This window comes from Peromyscus eremicus, chromosome 12, assembly GCF_949786415.1.
Source record: "Peromyscus eremicus chromosome 12, PerEre_H2_v1, whole genome shotgun sequence".
Lineage (NCBI taxonomy): Eukaryota > Metazoa > Chordata > Mammalia > Rodentia > Cricetidae > Peromyscus > Peromyscus eremicus.
This window is the reverse complement of record NC_081428.1, coordinates 78,965,107-78,979,156: the sequence shown is the minus strand read 5'-3', so window position 1 is coordinate 78,979,156 and position 14,050 is coordinate 78,965,107. Positions and strand designations below refer to the sequence as shown.

The 14,050-nt window shown below is 44.5% G+C and overlaps 1 protein-coding gene across 4 annotated transcripts in view; it reads right to left on the bottom strand.

Moving 5' to 3' along the window:
• Nucleotides 1-14,050, bottom strand: part of Yeats2 (YEATS domain containing 2) — a 100,077-nt gene that overhangs the window by 38,029 nt on the left and 47,998 nt on the right. For 3 of the 4 annotated variants that reach the window (XM_059277878.1, XM_059277881.1, XM_059277879.1), the window contains exons 11-15: nucleotides 12,739-12,978; nucleotides 9,115-9,273; nucleotides 7,850-7,953; nucleotides 6,147-6,254; nucleotides 5,567-5,749 (exon numbers count right to left, since the gene is read on the bottom strand). In XM_059277878.1, coding sequence (XP_059133861.1) covers nucleotides 5,567-5,749; nucleotides 6,147-6,254; nucleotides 7,850-7,953; nucleotides 9,115-9,273; nucleotides 12,739-12,978 — 794 coding nt within the window. The remainder of the gene's footprint in view (nucleotides 1-5,566; nucleotides 5,750-6,146; nucleotides 6,255-7,849; nucleotides 7,954-9,114; nucleotides 9,274-12,738; nucleotides 12,979-14,050) is intronic. The other variant, XM_059277880.1, reaches the window with a different exon arrangement.

Genomic DNA, 14,050 nt, shown 5'->3' with positions numbered 1-14,050 from the left:
ACACAAGTACGTACACGTACACACACACACACACACACACACACACACACACACACACACACACGCCCCTAATACATAAAGGTAAATACATATAATTTTAAAAAGACCCCATCTGGATTCAGTTACTTAAGAAGAAACTAATTTCCAAGAAAAATACAATTTAGCTAGATCCCCTTTACACTATTCTCAGAGGTGTGTAAGTGCGAATGTATGAGTTTTGTGAGCTAGTGTGTGAGAGTGCATGTGAATATGGGAGTTCAAGATGAGTGTGGTGTCACACACCCATCAACGAAGGTGACAATTGATGGTCCAGGAAGAGGAACAAGGCTCCAAACGCGGACAACTACTAAACTGAGAAGTGGGCACACTCATTCATTACTCTGCTTTACATGGCTCAAGAAAGACGAAACTAACAGAGACCAAGTGAGCCTGGAGTGGAGACGAGCATCCTAGTTCTCCTGATCTGGCTCCAATAGCTAACCATCCACATTCCTTTTCTCCCTTTCCTGCAGGGGTCATGAATGATCTGTCTGGCCAGAGGTGGGTGATATCATTCTTATAGACACGGATACAAAAAGACTACTATTCATCAACAACTTCAAAATTCTTATCATTTGTGAATGTGGGTGTGTATGTGTGGAGATGACAAGGCAACCCTTGAGAATGATGTCTCTCTTCCCATCACGTGTACCCCACTGAATTCAGGTGACTGTGTGGCATTGCCTGTGTGGCAAACGCCTTTCCCTGAGGAGCTACCTTGCTTGCCCCAATCAAGCACTTCTATACATAGAAAAAAAAATCTTAATATATAAAAAATTGAAGAAGGGGATACAGCAAGAACTGCTATTTGAGCCTTAATATTTAACGCCAATGTCCTCTGCCCTTGTGAGCCGGGTCTTTACTATGTAGCTCGACTGGCCTGAGATTTGTTACGTCACCCTGACATTTGGAGGATGGACTCAGCGGGTGGCTAGGGAAGGGAAGTTTAGCCCTAACCGGCCTCTAGGCAGCAATCTGTGAATAAACAGTTGGATTTCAACTGGATTTTCGTTTCTTACTCAGTATAATTACTGGAATCTTACCTTGAGCAGTAAGACAGAGGTGAAAAACAGAAGGGATACAAACAGGAAAGGAAGAGGCCAAACCTCCCACGTGTGTAGACAACACAGTACTGGAAAAGACCTTCAAAACACACCAGAAGACTCTTAGATCTCTTAACACCCTGAGCTAAGCAGTGGGCTACAAACCAGCAGCCTTTCTATACACCAGTAACAACCCACCCTGCCGACAAAAACCAAACAAATACTGGGAGGACCGGAATCGTAACTCACAACAGCTTAAAAACCAAACTTAACCAAAGAGCCCCACGATGAAACTCTGAGGAGGGGCTGGAGAGGAGGCTCCAGTTATGAAAAGCACAAACTGTTCTTGCAGAAGTCTCAGGCTGGGTTCTCAGTATCTCTATCTGCCCAAAGTCCAGCTCTGGGGGATCCGACAAACAAAACACTGCGTTCTTGAAGTCACGATACTGCCCCAGACTGGGCTCCTCAACGTCGTACTGAGTCATAAAGGCCCACTCGTCCCTGAGGATCCACAGGCCATAGGTGGCTGCTGGGGAAGGGAGAGTGTTTTCTTCCATGGTACAGCTACTGGTGAGGTGCCCATGCTCCTGTAGACCATCTATCACCCTAATAAAACTAATTTCTCCTGCAAACAATACTAACGAAACTTGATGGACTGCACACATACACACAGGATCATCAGGAGTGGGAGGAGGGACAAAGAAGGTAATGGGGGAGGCGAATAGAATCAAAATATACATGCCTGAAATACATAAATAAATGAAAACATAACAAACCCATTATGTATGCTTAATATATGATAATAAAACTGGGTCTGGATGGACAGCTCTACAGTTAAAGAGCACTGGCTGCTCTTCCAGAAGAACCATATCCAATTCCTGGCATCTACAAAGTAGCTCACAACACCTGATACTCCAGACCCAGAGCATCTGACACCCTCTTCTGGCCTCCATGGGTACTAGGTTCACACGTGGTGCACAGACATAAAGAACACTAATACACATTAAAAAAAAAAAAAAAGAGCTGGGCATTGGTGGTACACGCCTTTAATCCCAGCACTCGGGAGGCAGAGGCAGGCGGATCTCTGTGAGTTCAAGGCCAGCCTGGTCTCCAAAGCGAGTTCCAGGAAAGGTGCAAAACTACACAGAGAAACCCTGTCTCGAAAATCAAAAAAGAAAGAAAGAAAGAAAGAAAGAAAGAAAGAAAGAAAGAAAGAAAGAAAGAAAGAAAGAAAGAAAGAAAGAAAGAAAGAAAGAAATCAAACAGCTGGGGATGTACACCTTTAATCCCAGCACTCAGGAGGCAGAGGTAGGCAGATCTCTGTACCTGGGCTACATAGTGAGACCATATCTAAAGGAAAAAAAAAAAAAGATCCCATTTTAACCTAGCCAGAATGGCTATCATCAAGGTAACAATTCACAACTGTTGGCAATATATGGGCATGTCCATTCTTTTAATTCAATGTTGCCATCTACAACATTCCTGCTTATGACCCCCAAAATCGAGTTAAAAAGAATTTGCAAAAAGTCTTGTGCTGATTTAATTCCCTTCGTATGTTCAGCTGCAGGCTACACTCATAGTTATCCTGGTGCACACGTGGCTGGGGAGCTGAAGGTTGGACATGCTCAATACTGTTACCAAGTACAGGGCATGCCTGCCACATACAGTATTCATACTAGACCCTGTTCAGTCCTGAAAGGCAGGGGATATCAAGTGACCAGCTGGGCTACAGAAGCAAGCAACACTTCAATCTGAGAACTCAATGGAGGCAATTCAGCGTCACGTCCAGCTATACCTTACTGCTTCTGTCCTACTCAGCCCGACACATCCTCAGCTCTTTTAGTTAAGGGCAGTACCTCTTCCTACTGTCATTAAAAACAAAAATCCTAAGGCCCCACCCTAGACAAAATCCAAACAGATGAGTGAATTTCTGTTGTTCTAAAGTTGTCTGAAAAGAAAGCTACCACCTTTTGTACACTGCTGTTTGGAGTACTTCTTAGGAAAGCATCTCAGCAGGCCCACGTGCAGACAGTTCCTCATCTGGAGTCTGATGCATGTATAAACTACTCAGACAGACAGTGATGTCTTTGCCCACGCTCTCCTGATCCTTTGCAGTTCTTCCCTTGCGTTTCTTTCTGAGGAGGCATCCTTAAGCCTTACTCGGGCATCCTTACACAACCCATCCGCTTTCTCTTTACTCTGTTACCAGTAGGGAGGCGGTGCTGGGACAAGACAGAATGACTGCTCAGCACTGCTGGATGCACAGAAGTGGTTAAGAACAGAGGCTAACCTATTTCAGTTAAGAACAGAGGCTAACCTATTTCAGATCTTCTGGGCCCAATGGCAATGTGTTCAAAGCTTACACTGCGGCCAGCTGGGCTCAACCAGAAAAGGCAACTGTCACCGAGCCTGGTGACCCAACTTTGACCCCTGGGTCTACAGGAGGAGTGAAATGAACCCTCTGATTTCCACAGGCATGTTGTGGCAGTCTTCTACCCCACATACATAAACGCAAAACAAATAAATAAATAGAAATCTTTTTTTTTTAGACTGGTAAAACCATGTATTTCCTTGGGCCAGTGAGATGACTCACTGAGTAAAGGCACTTGTTACCAAGCCTGATCATCTGAGTTTGATCCCTAGAACCCACAAGATGGAGAGAATTAACTGGAGCAAGTAGTCTTCTGACTTTCTCACATCTGTGTCCCTATACATACAAATAAATGTAAAAAGGGGGGAAAAAAACCCTATACCCCTTTATGAAGCAGAATGTACTTTAAATAATGTGTAAGGAGCTAGAGAGAGATCTCAGCAGCTAAGAGCACAGGGTTTGATTCCCACCCCCACCCCAATGTTGGCTCATAGCTGTCTGTAACTCTAGCCCTAGGGGAATTGGATACCCTCTTCTGGTCTCTGAGGCATGGCATGTACATGATACATAGATACACACTTAGGCAAAAGATCTACCTGTATTCATAAAAAAATAAAAAAAGAACGTGTGAGACAAGGCTGACTGAATAGGAAGTTAAGCCACCAGATGCCACGGGTGATGCACAATGCCCGCCCAGAGACTCCAGAGGCTAGGACAGAAGGACTGCGGGCCAGTCTGGCTACAAGGTTGGCCCGACCACAAGATAAAAAGTAAATGAAAGCTGAGCTCAGCTGGAGAATAAATCCTTGTCTAACACGTGAGGCCCAGGTTCAACCTCTGTTGTTAACAGTGGCAGAGCTCACCCGGAGGCCAGGGCAACGCTGCAGCAGATCCTAACTGGCCAGGGCATCTGAACCATTGGTCAGCTTAGGAAAAACCAGATTCCCAGGCCCTTGAGGGAAATTCTGACTCAGTAAGTTTGGGACACATGAGGGAGTGCTGTTTTAAATCAGAAGATGAACCGTCTGATGAGGTAAGTTTTGGAAACCTTACAGATTCCTACAGATTTAAAAACAACCTGCAATACTGAATTTTCATCTCTATCCCCAGAGAGACCTACTTATCTAAACTAACCCAAATTATGCAATACCATGTTTCATTTTAGAGTATTCATCTCAAAACAATTCACACTCCTAGACGGGCCAGGCTTTGAAGCTGAAGTATAAACACCCACAAACAGTCCCAACAGTTTCAGAGCACACATGTCAAAACACCAGGATAAGTTAACTCTGTGTTCCAAAAGCATGCTTAGGTTAGAGAAAACAGCTTATCAATCTCACCAGCTCTGGCACGGTGCATTTGGGGCCAAAAGATGTAAGTTTCAAGCCTCCTACCGCTCACTAGCTGTATGTTATCTGCTCATATACTCTACAGGAAGGTTCCACGCCCCTCAAACTCGTGGTTTCCACACTGTAAAATGGGAGTGAAAAGGTGTAGCCCGAGAACTACAAGGAATGTGTACATATGAGATTGGCACATAGGCACTCAACAGACTCAATATGTAACTGATGTGGAAGAAGACGAATTATGTGCTACTTCACAATTCCTTATATACTCTCTGGTACTTCTAAGTTATCAACAAAATGAATGAATGAACCAAATGGCACACACTTGTAATCCTGGCATTTGGGATACTGACGTATGAGGGTGGCCTTGAGCCTGAGGTCATCTCAAAACAAAACAAATCACAGGGCCTGGACATTCGAGGTGTGAAGCGCAGCGCTCTCTGACCAGGAATGAACAGGTCAAAACAGCACTCCCACTAACACTGGAATCAAATACACAGCCCACAAGGCCTGCTGGTTGGATGCTGGAGAGAGGTTCCATGTCCCTATGTCCCTTAGACTGTTCCTGGGGCTTCTGTTTAAACCCACTCTTGTCAAGGACAGATAGTACGGATGTATGGGACTGGGTCTTTTCCAACTGGGCTTACAGGTTTGTATGGGATCAGCAACTCAAGTCACCCTACATCATTTTGGCACCTGTCAACTATTTAGATAAATAACCTACATTTGTACCTGCACACCCCACCCCACCCCAAAGCCATACAAACCTTGGAGGGTGGAATCTTCGGTGACTGAGTCGTCCCTTCTCCGGCACTTATGACCTGTTTTTGAGGGGACACAGCTATCATGTGACCCCCTTTCACAGTCACATACTGAGGGAATGCTGATTGGTTGGCAGTTCCTGTGGTGGACACATGAGGGGCTTCCCCAGGTTCCTGTTTGATGATCACCTTGCAACAAACAATGACATGGAATAAGTTTCCAAGTGAGAAGTAGGAGGAAGGATCTACTGTTAATATTTGAATTTAGTCTCTCTGCAGTGATATTAATGAAGGAAACTTGGTACTGCAGAATGCTCCACGAGAAAGGTAAAATAGGCTTTAATAGAGTCCTTAACAGCTATAAAGGGGCCAAGCAGGATCTCAGCTGGACCCTGTGCTGCTTCTGTCACTTGTCATAGAAGGCAGCAGGGAGAACAATACAGCCCGTGACCTCTAAGTCCCGCTTCACTGTGCTGCTAGGACGTGGGCAGCATTAGAGCGGAGGCATTCCTCAGAACTAAGGCCTGCTACAAAAGCGTGGAAAACCACCCCAGGCTCCAGGGGCAACGCCGCGGCATACACTCACCTTCGTGAAAGCTCCGAGTCCTCCAGTCACAGCTTTGGGGCTTTGCACTTTCGGGTGACTGCCGATTGGGCAAAGAGGCGGCATAGATGCAAATAAAGAGTCCTCCTGCTGTGTGTAAAAATACTGATTATACAATAGGCTAAACAAATTGTTCCAGATATTCCAGCCATTTACTATAGAACAGGATCAACACGGTGGGTCTGGGGCCTTCAGAGTGGAAAACTAACTCAAATCAAATAAAGAGTCCTCCTGCTGTGTGTAAAAACACTGATTATACAATAGGCTAAACAAATTGTTCCAGATATTTCAGCCATTTACTATAGAACAGGATCAACACGGTGGGTCTGGGGCCTTCAGAGTGGAAAACTAACTCAAATCAAATAAAGAGTCCTCCTGCTGTGTTAATCCCAGCACTCAGGAGGCAGAGCCAGGCGGATCTTTGAGAGTTCGAGGCCAGCCTGGGCTACCAAGTGAGTTCCAGGAAAGGCGCAAAGCTACACAGAGAAACCCTGTCTTGAAAAACCAAAAAAAAAAAAAAAAAAAAAAAAAAAAAAAAAAAAAACACTGATTATACAATAGGCTGAAACAAATTATTTCAGATAATCCCACAGCCATTTACATGTAATGCAAACCCACACCTCACAACACCAACATCCAAAGACAAAAGAAAACAAAAACCCACAATGGTGATGGATCTTCCAAGCTCCTGTGCAGTCATGGTGATTCCCTTCAAACAAAAAGTGAGGTACGCAGTCCTACCTGAGTGCCTGTAATATCTCAGCACTCCGGAGGCTGACAAAGGAGGATTGTTAGTTCAAGTCTCGCCTGGACTACTCAGCAAATGTCCTGACAAATGTTAAGAGTCCTACCGAAGCCGTCAGTGTTTGATTCAATATTAAATATCGAGAGATAAAGGGTAGAGCTTCAGGGAGCTACTGCAGGAAAACTGCATCTGGATCAGGAAACTATCCAGGATGGCTGTCAACGATCTAAGAAGAATGCCGGGTGGGGTACGGCAGGAAGATTCTCAGAGCCATTCAGACAGGAGTCATCTCCATGGCTTCTGCTTAAGACAGCCATCCTGAGCAAATAGGAGCCAAGTAAGAAGTCAGATCACAGTACAGAAAGGTCAAACTCTGAACTACTGTCTACTCTGAAGAGACTAAGAGTTACTTTTAAATAAATAACTACCAGGCTATTGTGTGCAAAGAAGACAAGGTTTGCTCCTTGTACCACCAGGAAACATGCTGGCAGACAAGCATTTGTGTGTGTGTGTGTGTGTGTGTGTGTGTGTGTGTGTGTGTGTGCAGTGCCCACGTGTGTGTGTGTGTGTGTGTGTGTGTGTGTGTGTGTGTGTGTGTGTGCAGTGCCCACAGAGGCTCGAAGTAGGCACTGGATCCCTTGAAGCTGGAGTTACAGGTCGTTGTGGGCTGCCAGGTAGGTGCTGGGACCTGAACTCAGGTCCTCTGCAAGAGCAGGAAGCGCTCTGAGTAGCTGAGCCATTTCTCCAACTTCTAAAGAAGTATTTTTAATAAAACTGTCCCCTTCAGAAAATTAGTAAGGCCACCTCATCCCCACACTGAGCTTCCAAATTGATACTGTCTTTTACACCAGAAGGAACTAAGTAAGGAAATGATCTTCCAGATCAAACACTGTCATCGCCTTCCGCGTCTGCGCAGTGCAACACAGCAGGACGAGTTTACCTTGACTGTAGACGTTAAGAAACTACTTCCATGAATTTTAGGAACAGGGGACCCTGTTCCTTGGGGAACCTGGGAGGCCACTGGGAGCTTGCTTGTAGGACTTCCTGAGAAGCAAGAGAGATTTGAAAATTATGTATCAACAAAATAAAGTTTACAAAATGTAATTTTAAAATCGTTTTCCACCACCCTTCCCTGTTTTCAATTACTTACTTTTCATTTCTAAGGGTTAAAAATTCGAAATTCTAAAATGCACACACGCGCGCGCGCGCGCGCGCGCGCACACACACACACACACACACACACACACACACACACACACACACACACACTCTTCATCCCTACAATCTGATCACATGCCCAGCCTGGAAAGCTGTAAGAAGCTCGTAAGGACAAAACGAAGAAGCGGAGACATGTGTACAACAGACTCTGCTCCCTGTAGGAGAAGGGCAGTAAAACACAGGGTGTAGGTCACTTAACAAGAGGGCCAACATGCACACACTCCAGCGAATGCCAGCTTCTGCTGCACCTGTCTCCAAACACTACCCCTGTGACATTACCCCACAGTCGCACAACGGCCTTTAGTTATCAACAGTAAATTTTAAGACCTAAAGTGATATTCAGCAAGTTATTTCACCTACCAAGTTTGCCTCTTCAGAGTTGTGGCTGATTCTCAAAACTAATATGTTAACTCCAAAGACATCTGCTCAGCATACCCAAATATGCTGAAAGCAGTACTTCTCAAGTGAGCTCTATGCGTAAACGACTCTAAAACTGCTAATTCTCACGACAAAATGCCTATGTGGAAAAGCCCGGGACACATGGAAATGTGTTAATTCTAACACATGGGAGCAGTGTGGGGTGGGGACCAGCCTGGTCACCTTACCACCATTCACTTTATGTTATTTCTCTTTTCACTATTTCCCTTAGTAGGAGAAGATCACACTTTGAGAGCTTGTGTGTAAACATGGATTAAATGAAGGAAATGGATACCATGTTAGTAAAAGAGTATTAAAAACCAAAATCAAAACCAGAAACCTTGACAGGCACCAAGCAGCCGTGCTGGACTGCAGGGACAGTGTGGTGACTGCAGAAAAGGCTTCTAATTGAACTAAGCATTGAACTTTCATACACAGAGACTCTTCCTCAGAGAAACAGTATGAGGTTCCTTTTATACACACTTACTTATGGATGGAGGGCTCATGGTAGGATTTTATCATTAATGAAAGATTAATCCTTTAGACTGCATGAATATTGCTTATACATACCTGTACTTTGAGTGGAGGCGCCAATAACCTGTGCAGGTTTATCTACAATAACATGAGGGTTGTTTATACCAGAGCTGGTCGTGCCTTGCTTCACATGAACCGGAGTGGAGGTTGGGGTGCGAGGCAAAGGTGATGGACTTGGAGTTGATATTGGAGAACCTTTGTTAAGTAAAGAAAGGAGAGAGACGAAGTGCACATATAATTTAAGTAGGAGGACAACAAAGACACGGGTAACGAGTCAGAAGAGAGAGAACAGGCACTTTAGGTGCTGGGCTGGGCTGAGCTGCCAGTGTAGCCAGGCCAGGTCCTGCTGCAGCCTTATACTGTGTACTTGGAACCACGACCAGGATCAGCTAATTGAGCAGGTAATTAGAAACAGATTCTGGGGCTGGAGAGATGGCTGAGCGGTTAAGATCACTTGTTGCTCTTCTGGAGGAACTGGATTCACTTCTCAGCACCCACACGGTAGCTTACAACTAACTGCCAGTAGCTTCAGTTCCAGGGGATCTAAAGCTCTCTTCTGGCCTCCAAAGCACGGCTGACATGTGGTTCACAAGCATACATGCAGGAGGAACACCCCTACACATAAAAACTAAGAAAGAAAAAAAGAAATAGGTTCTAAGGCCAGGTGTGGTAGCATATGTCATGATGCCAGCACTCAGATCTTTGAATTTAGAGCTAGCTTGCTCTGTATATTGAGTCTCAGGCCAGTCAGAGACACGTGAGACTCTGTCTCAAAATATATTCTCTGGGCCCATCCTTAACCCCTACAGAAAATAAACCTACACTGTAACAAGACCCTCTGGTATGCACACAGAAGTGGAAAGAGCAGGCCAGGTGTGGCAGCATATGTCTTAATCACAGCACTCAGGAGTCAGAAGGGTTTCTGTTGAGATGGAGGAAAGAAATCTAGAAAGCTTCTCCCTGCGTCACTGACAGAATTCTCTCCAGTTCTTTCAGTCCTCCGTTTTCCCTGTCTGCTGTGGGAGTCTGAATCTGCTCTGGGTCTGTCCCTAGCAAAGGGCTTCTTTCTCTTTTCCTGAACAAAAGCATCACATGGGGAAGGAATGAGGGATTCTTTACAGAAATCTTCAAGTATGTGTTTGTTTTATGAGACAGGGTTTCTCTGGCCGACCTGGAACTCACTTTGTGGACCAGGCTGGCCTTGAACTCAGAGAGATCTGCCTGCCTCTGGGATTAAAGCGTGTGCCACCACAGCTGGCTAAAATCTTCAAGTTTTATTTTATAAGGGATTAAGTCACTGACTCCAACTGACTCAGAGAACAAACAAACACTATCAAGGAAGATTCGAATATTTTGTTCAGCATTTATGGTGGATACTCATTTTATGAGATTGTTTACAATTAGTATTTTGTTTTTGGTAAATGATCATAACAACATGCACACAAAAAACATATAAACACACATGCATTGCTGGTTCAGAGACATGGAAGTGCTGTGGGATGTATGGCAAATGTGTTGCTGATTAATCAATAAAACACTGATTGGCCGTTGGCTAGGCAGGAAGTATAGGCGGGGCAAGGAGGAGAATAAAGCTGGGAAGTGGAAGGCTGAGTCAGAGAGACACTGCCAGCCACCACGATGAGAAACAGCTTGTGAAGATGCTGGTAAGCCACGAGTCACGTGGCAAGGTATAGATTTATAGAAGTGGATTAATTTAAGCTATAGGAACAGTTAGCAAGAAGCCTGCCACGGCCATACAGTTTGAAAGCAACATAAGTCTCTGTGTTTACTTGGTCGGGTCTGAGAGGCTGTGGGACTGGCAGGTGAAAGAGATTTGCCCTGACTGTGGGCCAGGCAGGAAAACTCTAGCTACATGGAAGAATACTTAATTTAAGATTTCAGTTAGTCATTAGCTTAGGATGCAAAATTTCAACAATACGGCTACTTAAACAAGGCCTGAAAAAGAACAACAGTTGACCTGCCAACATGGGTGGGGAGAATTGCACAGGGCCTCGCCCTAGATGAAGCGCTATAGGCAATTAAAGACTGCCATGGGGGGGGGGGGGGGCGGGGGATTAGTCTTCCCCAGAGATGAGCACCTAAACTGTTCACTAATCTCAAGTGGTCAGCCCCAAAAATATACACACAAGCAACTCTGGACTCGACAGGTTACATTTATATATTTATTTTACACACACACATGCATACAACAATAATTAAAAAATAAAAGGCCATGAGTTTGAAAGGGGAGCATGGACACAGAGGTTTGGAGAGATGAGAGGGAAGACATAATGTAAATGTATTTTTTAAAAAATCCGAAAAGCAATGTTTTATACTAACAATGTGGAACTGCTGTATTTTAGTATGATAAATCTCTTAATACCACAGGCTGATATTTATAATATTGTATATTCAAAGACACTAAAATTGGTAAGTGAATAGCTAGATTGAAGAATTTCGTGTTTCGATTTGGAATATATTTTTAATAGGAAAATGTGAAACTTACTTACCAGAGACAGAAATCTCTATCAAGACTATGTCATAGAATCCCAAAGAATATTCTCAAATTTTACTCATATACTGCTAAACACCCTTAATCACCTACCTCAAAGCTGTCACCTGTAAATTTCTCTACACCTCAAACCAATTTATACAGCCTACTCTGCAGATAAAATTACAGGTTTGTTACCCACTGTTGACTGTAAAGATTCACATTGTATTTTTGCTTAGCTGTCCGTGTACAGCAGCAAATATTCCCATTTTCTTTTTTTAAATTTATACAGAGGAGTTGGAGAGATGGCTCAGCGATTAAAAGCACTGGCTGCTCTTGCAGAAGACCCAGATTCAGTTCCCCGTATATACATGGTGTTTCACAATGGCCTGCAACTCCAATTCCAGGGGATAAATGCGTTCTCTGGGCCTCCACTGGCACACACGTGGTGCACACAAACATGCAGCCAGAACACTCACACACATAAAACAAAATTAATCAGAAGTGTTCCCTACTTAGACGTTTTCAACTGTCCCTTCCTAAAGTACAGCCAACCTAAGTATGTTCCCATTAGTCCTTTAGTTAGCATGAATGTGAAACTGTCACTGGACAAAGGACCTCAGCACAAAGGAAGTCTCAGAATGACTGTTCCTAAGATGAACCATTTGCTAGCATGATCAGAGGAAAGTAAAAGACAATCCAATTCCACACCAACTCAACCCTTAAACTGAAGTCAAAGGTTCTAACTATTCTACCACTTGTTACTCTGGTTTCTACAGACTCTGCAAACTCAATTCCAATCTTAACCCCAGCCATACAGCAGAGCACACTTTGACCAGGAAATAAGTGGACTAACTATCTCGGGCCTTGTTTCTTCACCCTACTCAGAAATTCTTTCCGCATATATAATGAGCTGTGTTTTTCTTTGTGACAGCTTTGCCAACCAACAGGGTTAACGCTCCTCTGATACACATGACTGTGTGGACGCACCTGAGCTGGGAATGGTGGCTCTCACCTATAATCTCAGTGTTTGCAAGGCTGAGCCAGGAGGAACACCCTGAGTTCAAAAGCCAGCCTGTGCTAGTATACTAAGTTCCAGGCCAGTCTGAGACCCCAAAACAACAACGGAAATATTTTAACACTCAGTGAGCATCACCCACACTGCGTACCTGAGACAATCTTACAGCTCATGGTGATGGGCTGAAAGGATTTTCCAGGTGACTCGGGATTGGGCGCCTGGCTCTGTGGCACGATTTTGCAGCTTGATGCAATGGGCTGGAAGGCGGAATTACCGTGGGAACAAAAGGTCACTTTCTGTGCTGCTGTCACCTTGGTGGGTGTCCTTTCCAACGAAGACGGCAAAGAGTAAAATGTCGTGTGTCTCTCAGCTTCAGAGTTGTCTGGGAATCCTGTTTGAAATTTAATGACAAATGATGAAATCAATTAACTCTGGAACACCACCTAGGTCAATTGCTGGTATAAAATAAATACCAATTAATCCGTTATATATTTTTGGTAGAAAATAAATCCTGTGCTTAGACTCCTGCTTAGTAAGACATTTATCTCAGGGATGTGATGGCTGATCTTTTTTGACAACCTGACTAGATCTGGAGTCACTAAGACACACCTGTGTATCTGTGGGAATTTCCAGTGTTTAACTGAGAAGACTCACTCTGAATGTAAGTGGTAGCATTCTGTGGTCAGTGATAAGCAGTCAATACAAATAATTAGTTCTGGGAGTACCATGTACCAGGAGTAGGGTCACTGTGATGAACCTGAATACGTGGTTCATAGGCCTTTGGGACTAGCATTTAGGAGGGATGTGAAAGAGTCTGGATCTGTGGCAGTGAAGCTCTGGTAAGCACAGTTTAACAGGCCATTCTGGTGGACTACAAAGACCCAGAGTGATGACAGGCATAAAGACTGTGTTCACAGGGCTTCAGAGGGGACTAAGGACTGTTGAGAACTAGATTAGAAGCCTTTTGTGTTATACTGCAGTAAGCAAACACACACATCCAAAACGAAAACTACCACCAATGAAAAACCCTGGCTGCTTGCTGTCCCTGCCCTGTTGTGTGAGTGAGGTTGAACCTAGGAGACTAAGTTGTTGGGTGGCGGAATCCATACGGCAGGCACAGCCTTCAAGCCGTTCTATGGCTATCACTCAGTGTTTGACTCAGTTAAAGTTGTAAACAGGGCAAACAGAACAGGCGCTCTCAAGGCAGTGGCCTTTACTAAGGAGGCTGACTCCATGAAGGAGCGAGCTCACTCTTGCACCTGGATGACAGGAATGCAGCCTAGAACACAGGACTCCACCCATGGAGAGCTGAAGGAAAAAACTCACTGCAAAACTCAAGACTTGCAAAGACAACGCCTTGCAGGGCTCCTGCTCGAGGCCACACAGGCTGCTGCAGCTGTGGCTATAAACTGGTAGCAAAACCAAGCAGTAGCCACATAGCGCTGATTTTACAACCATGCAAA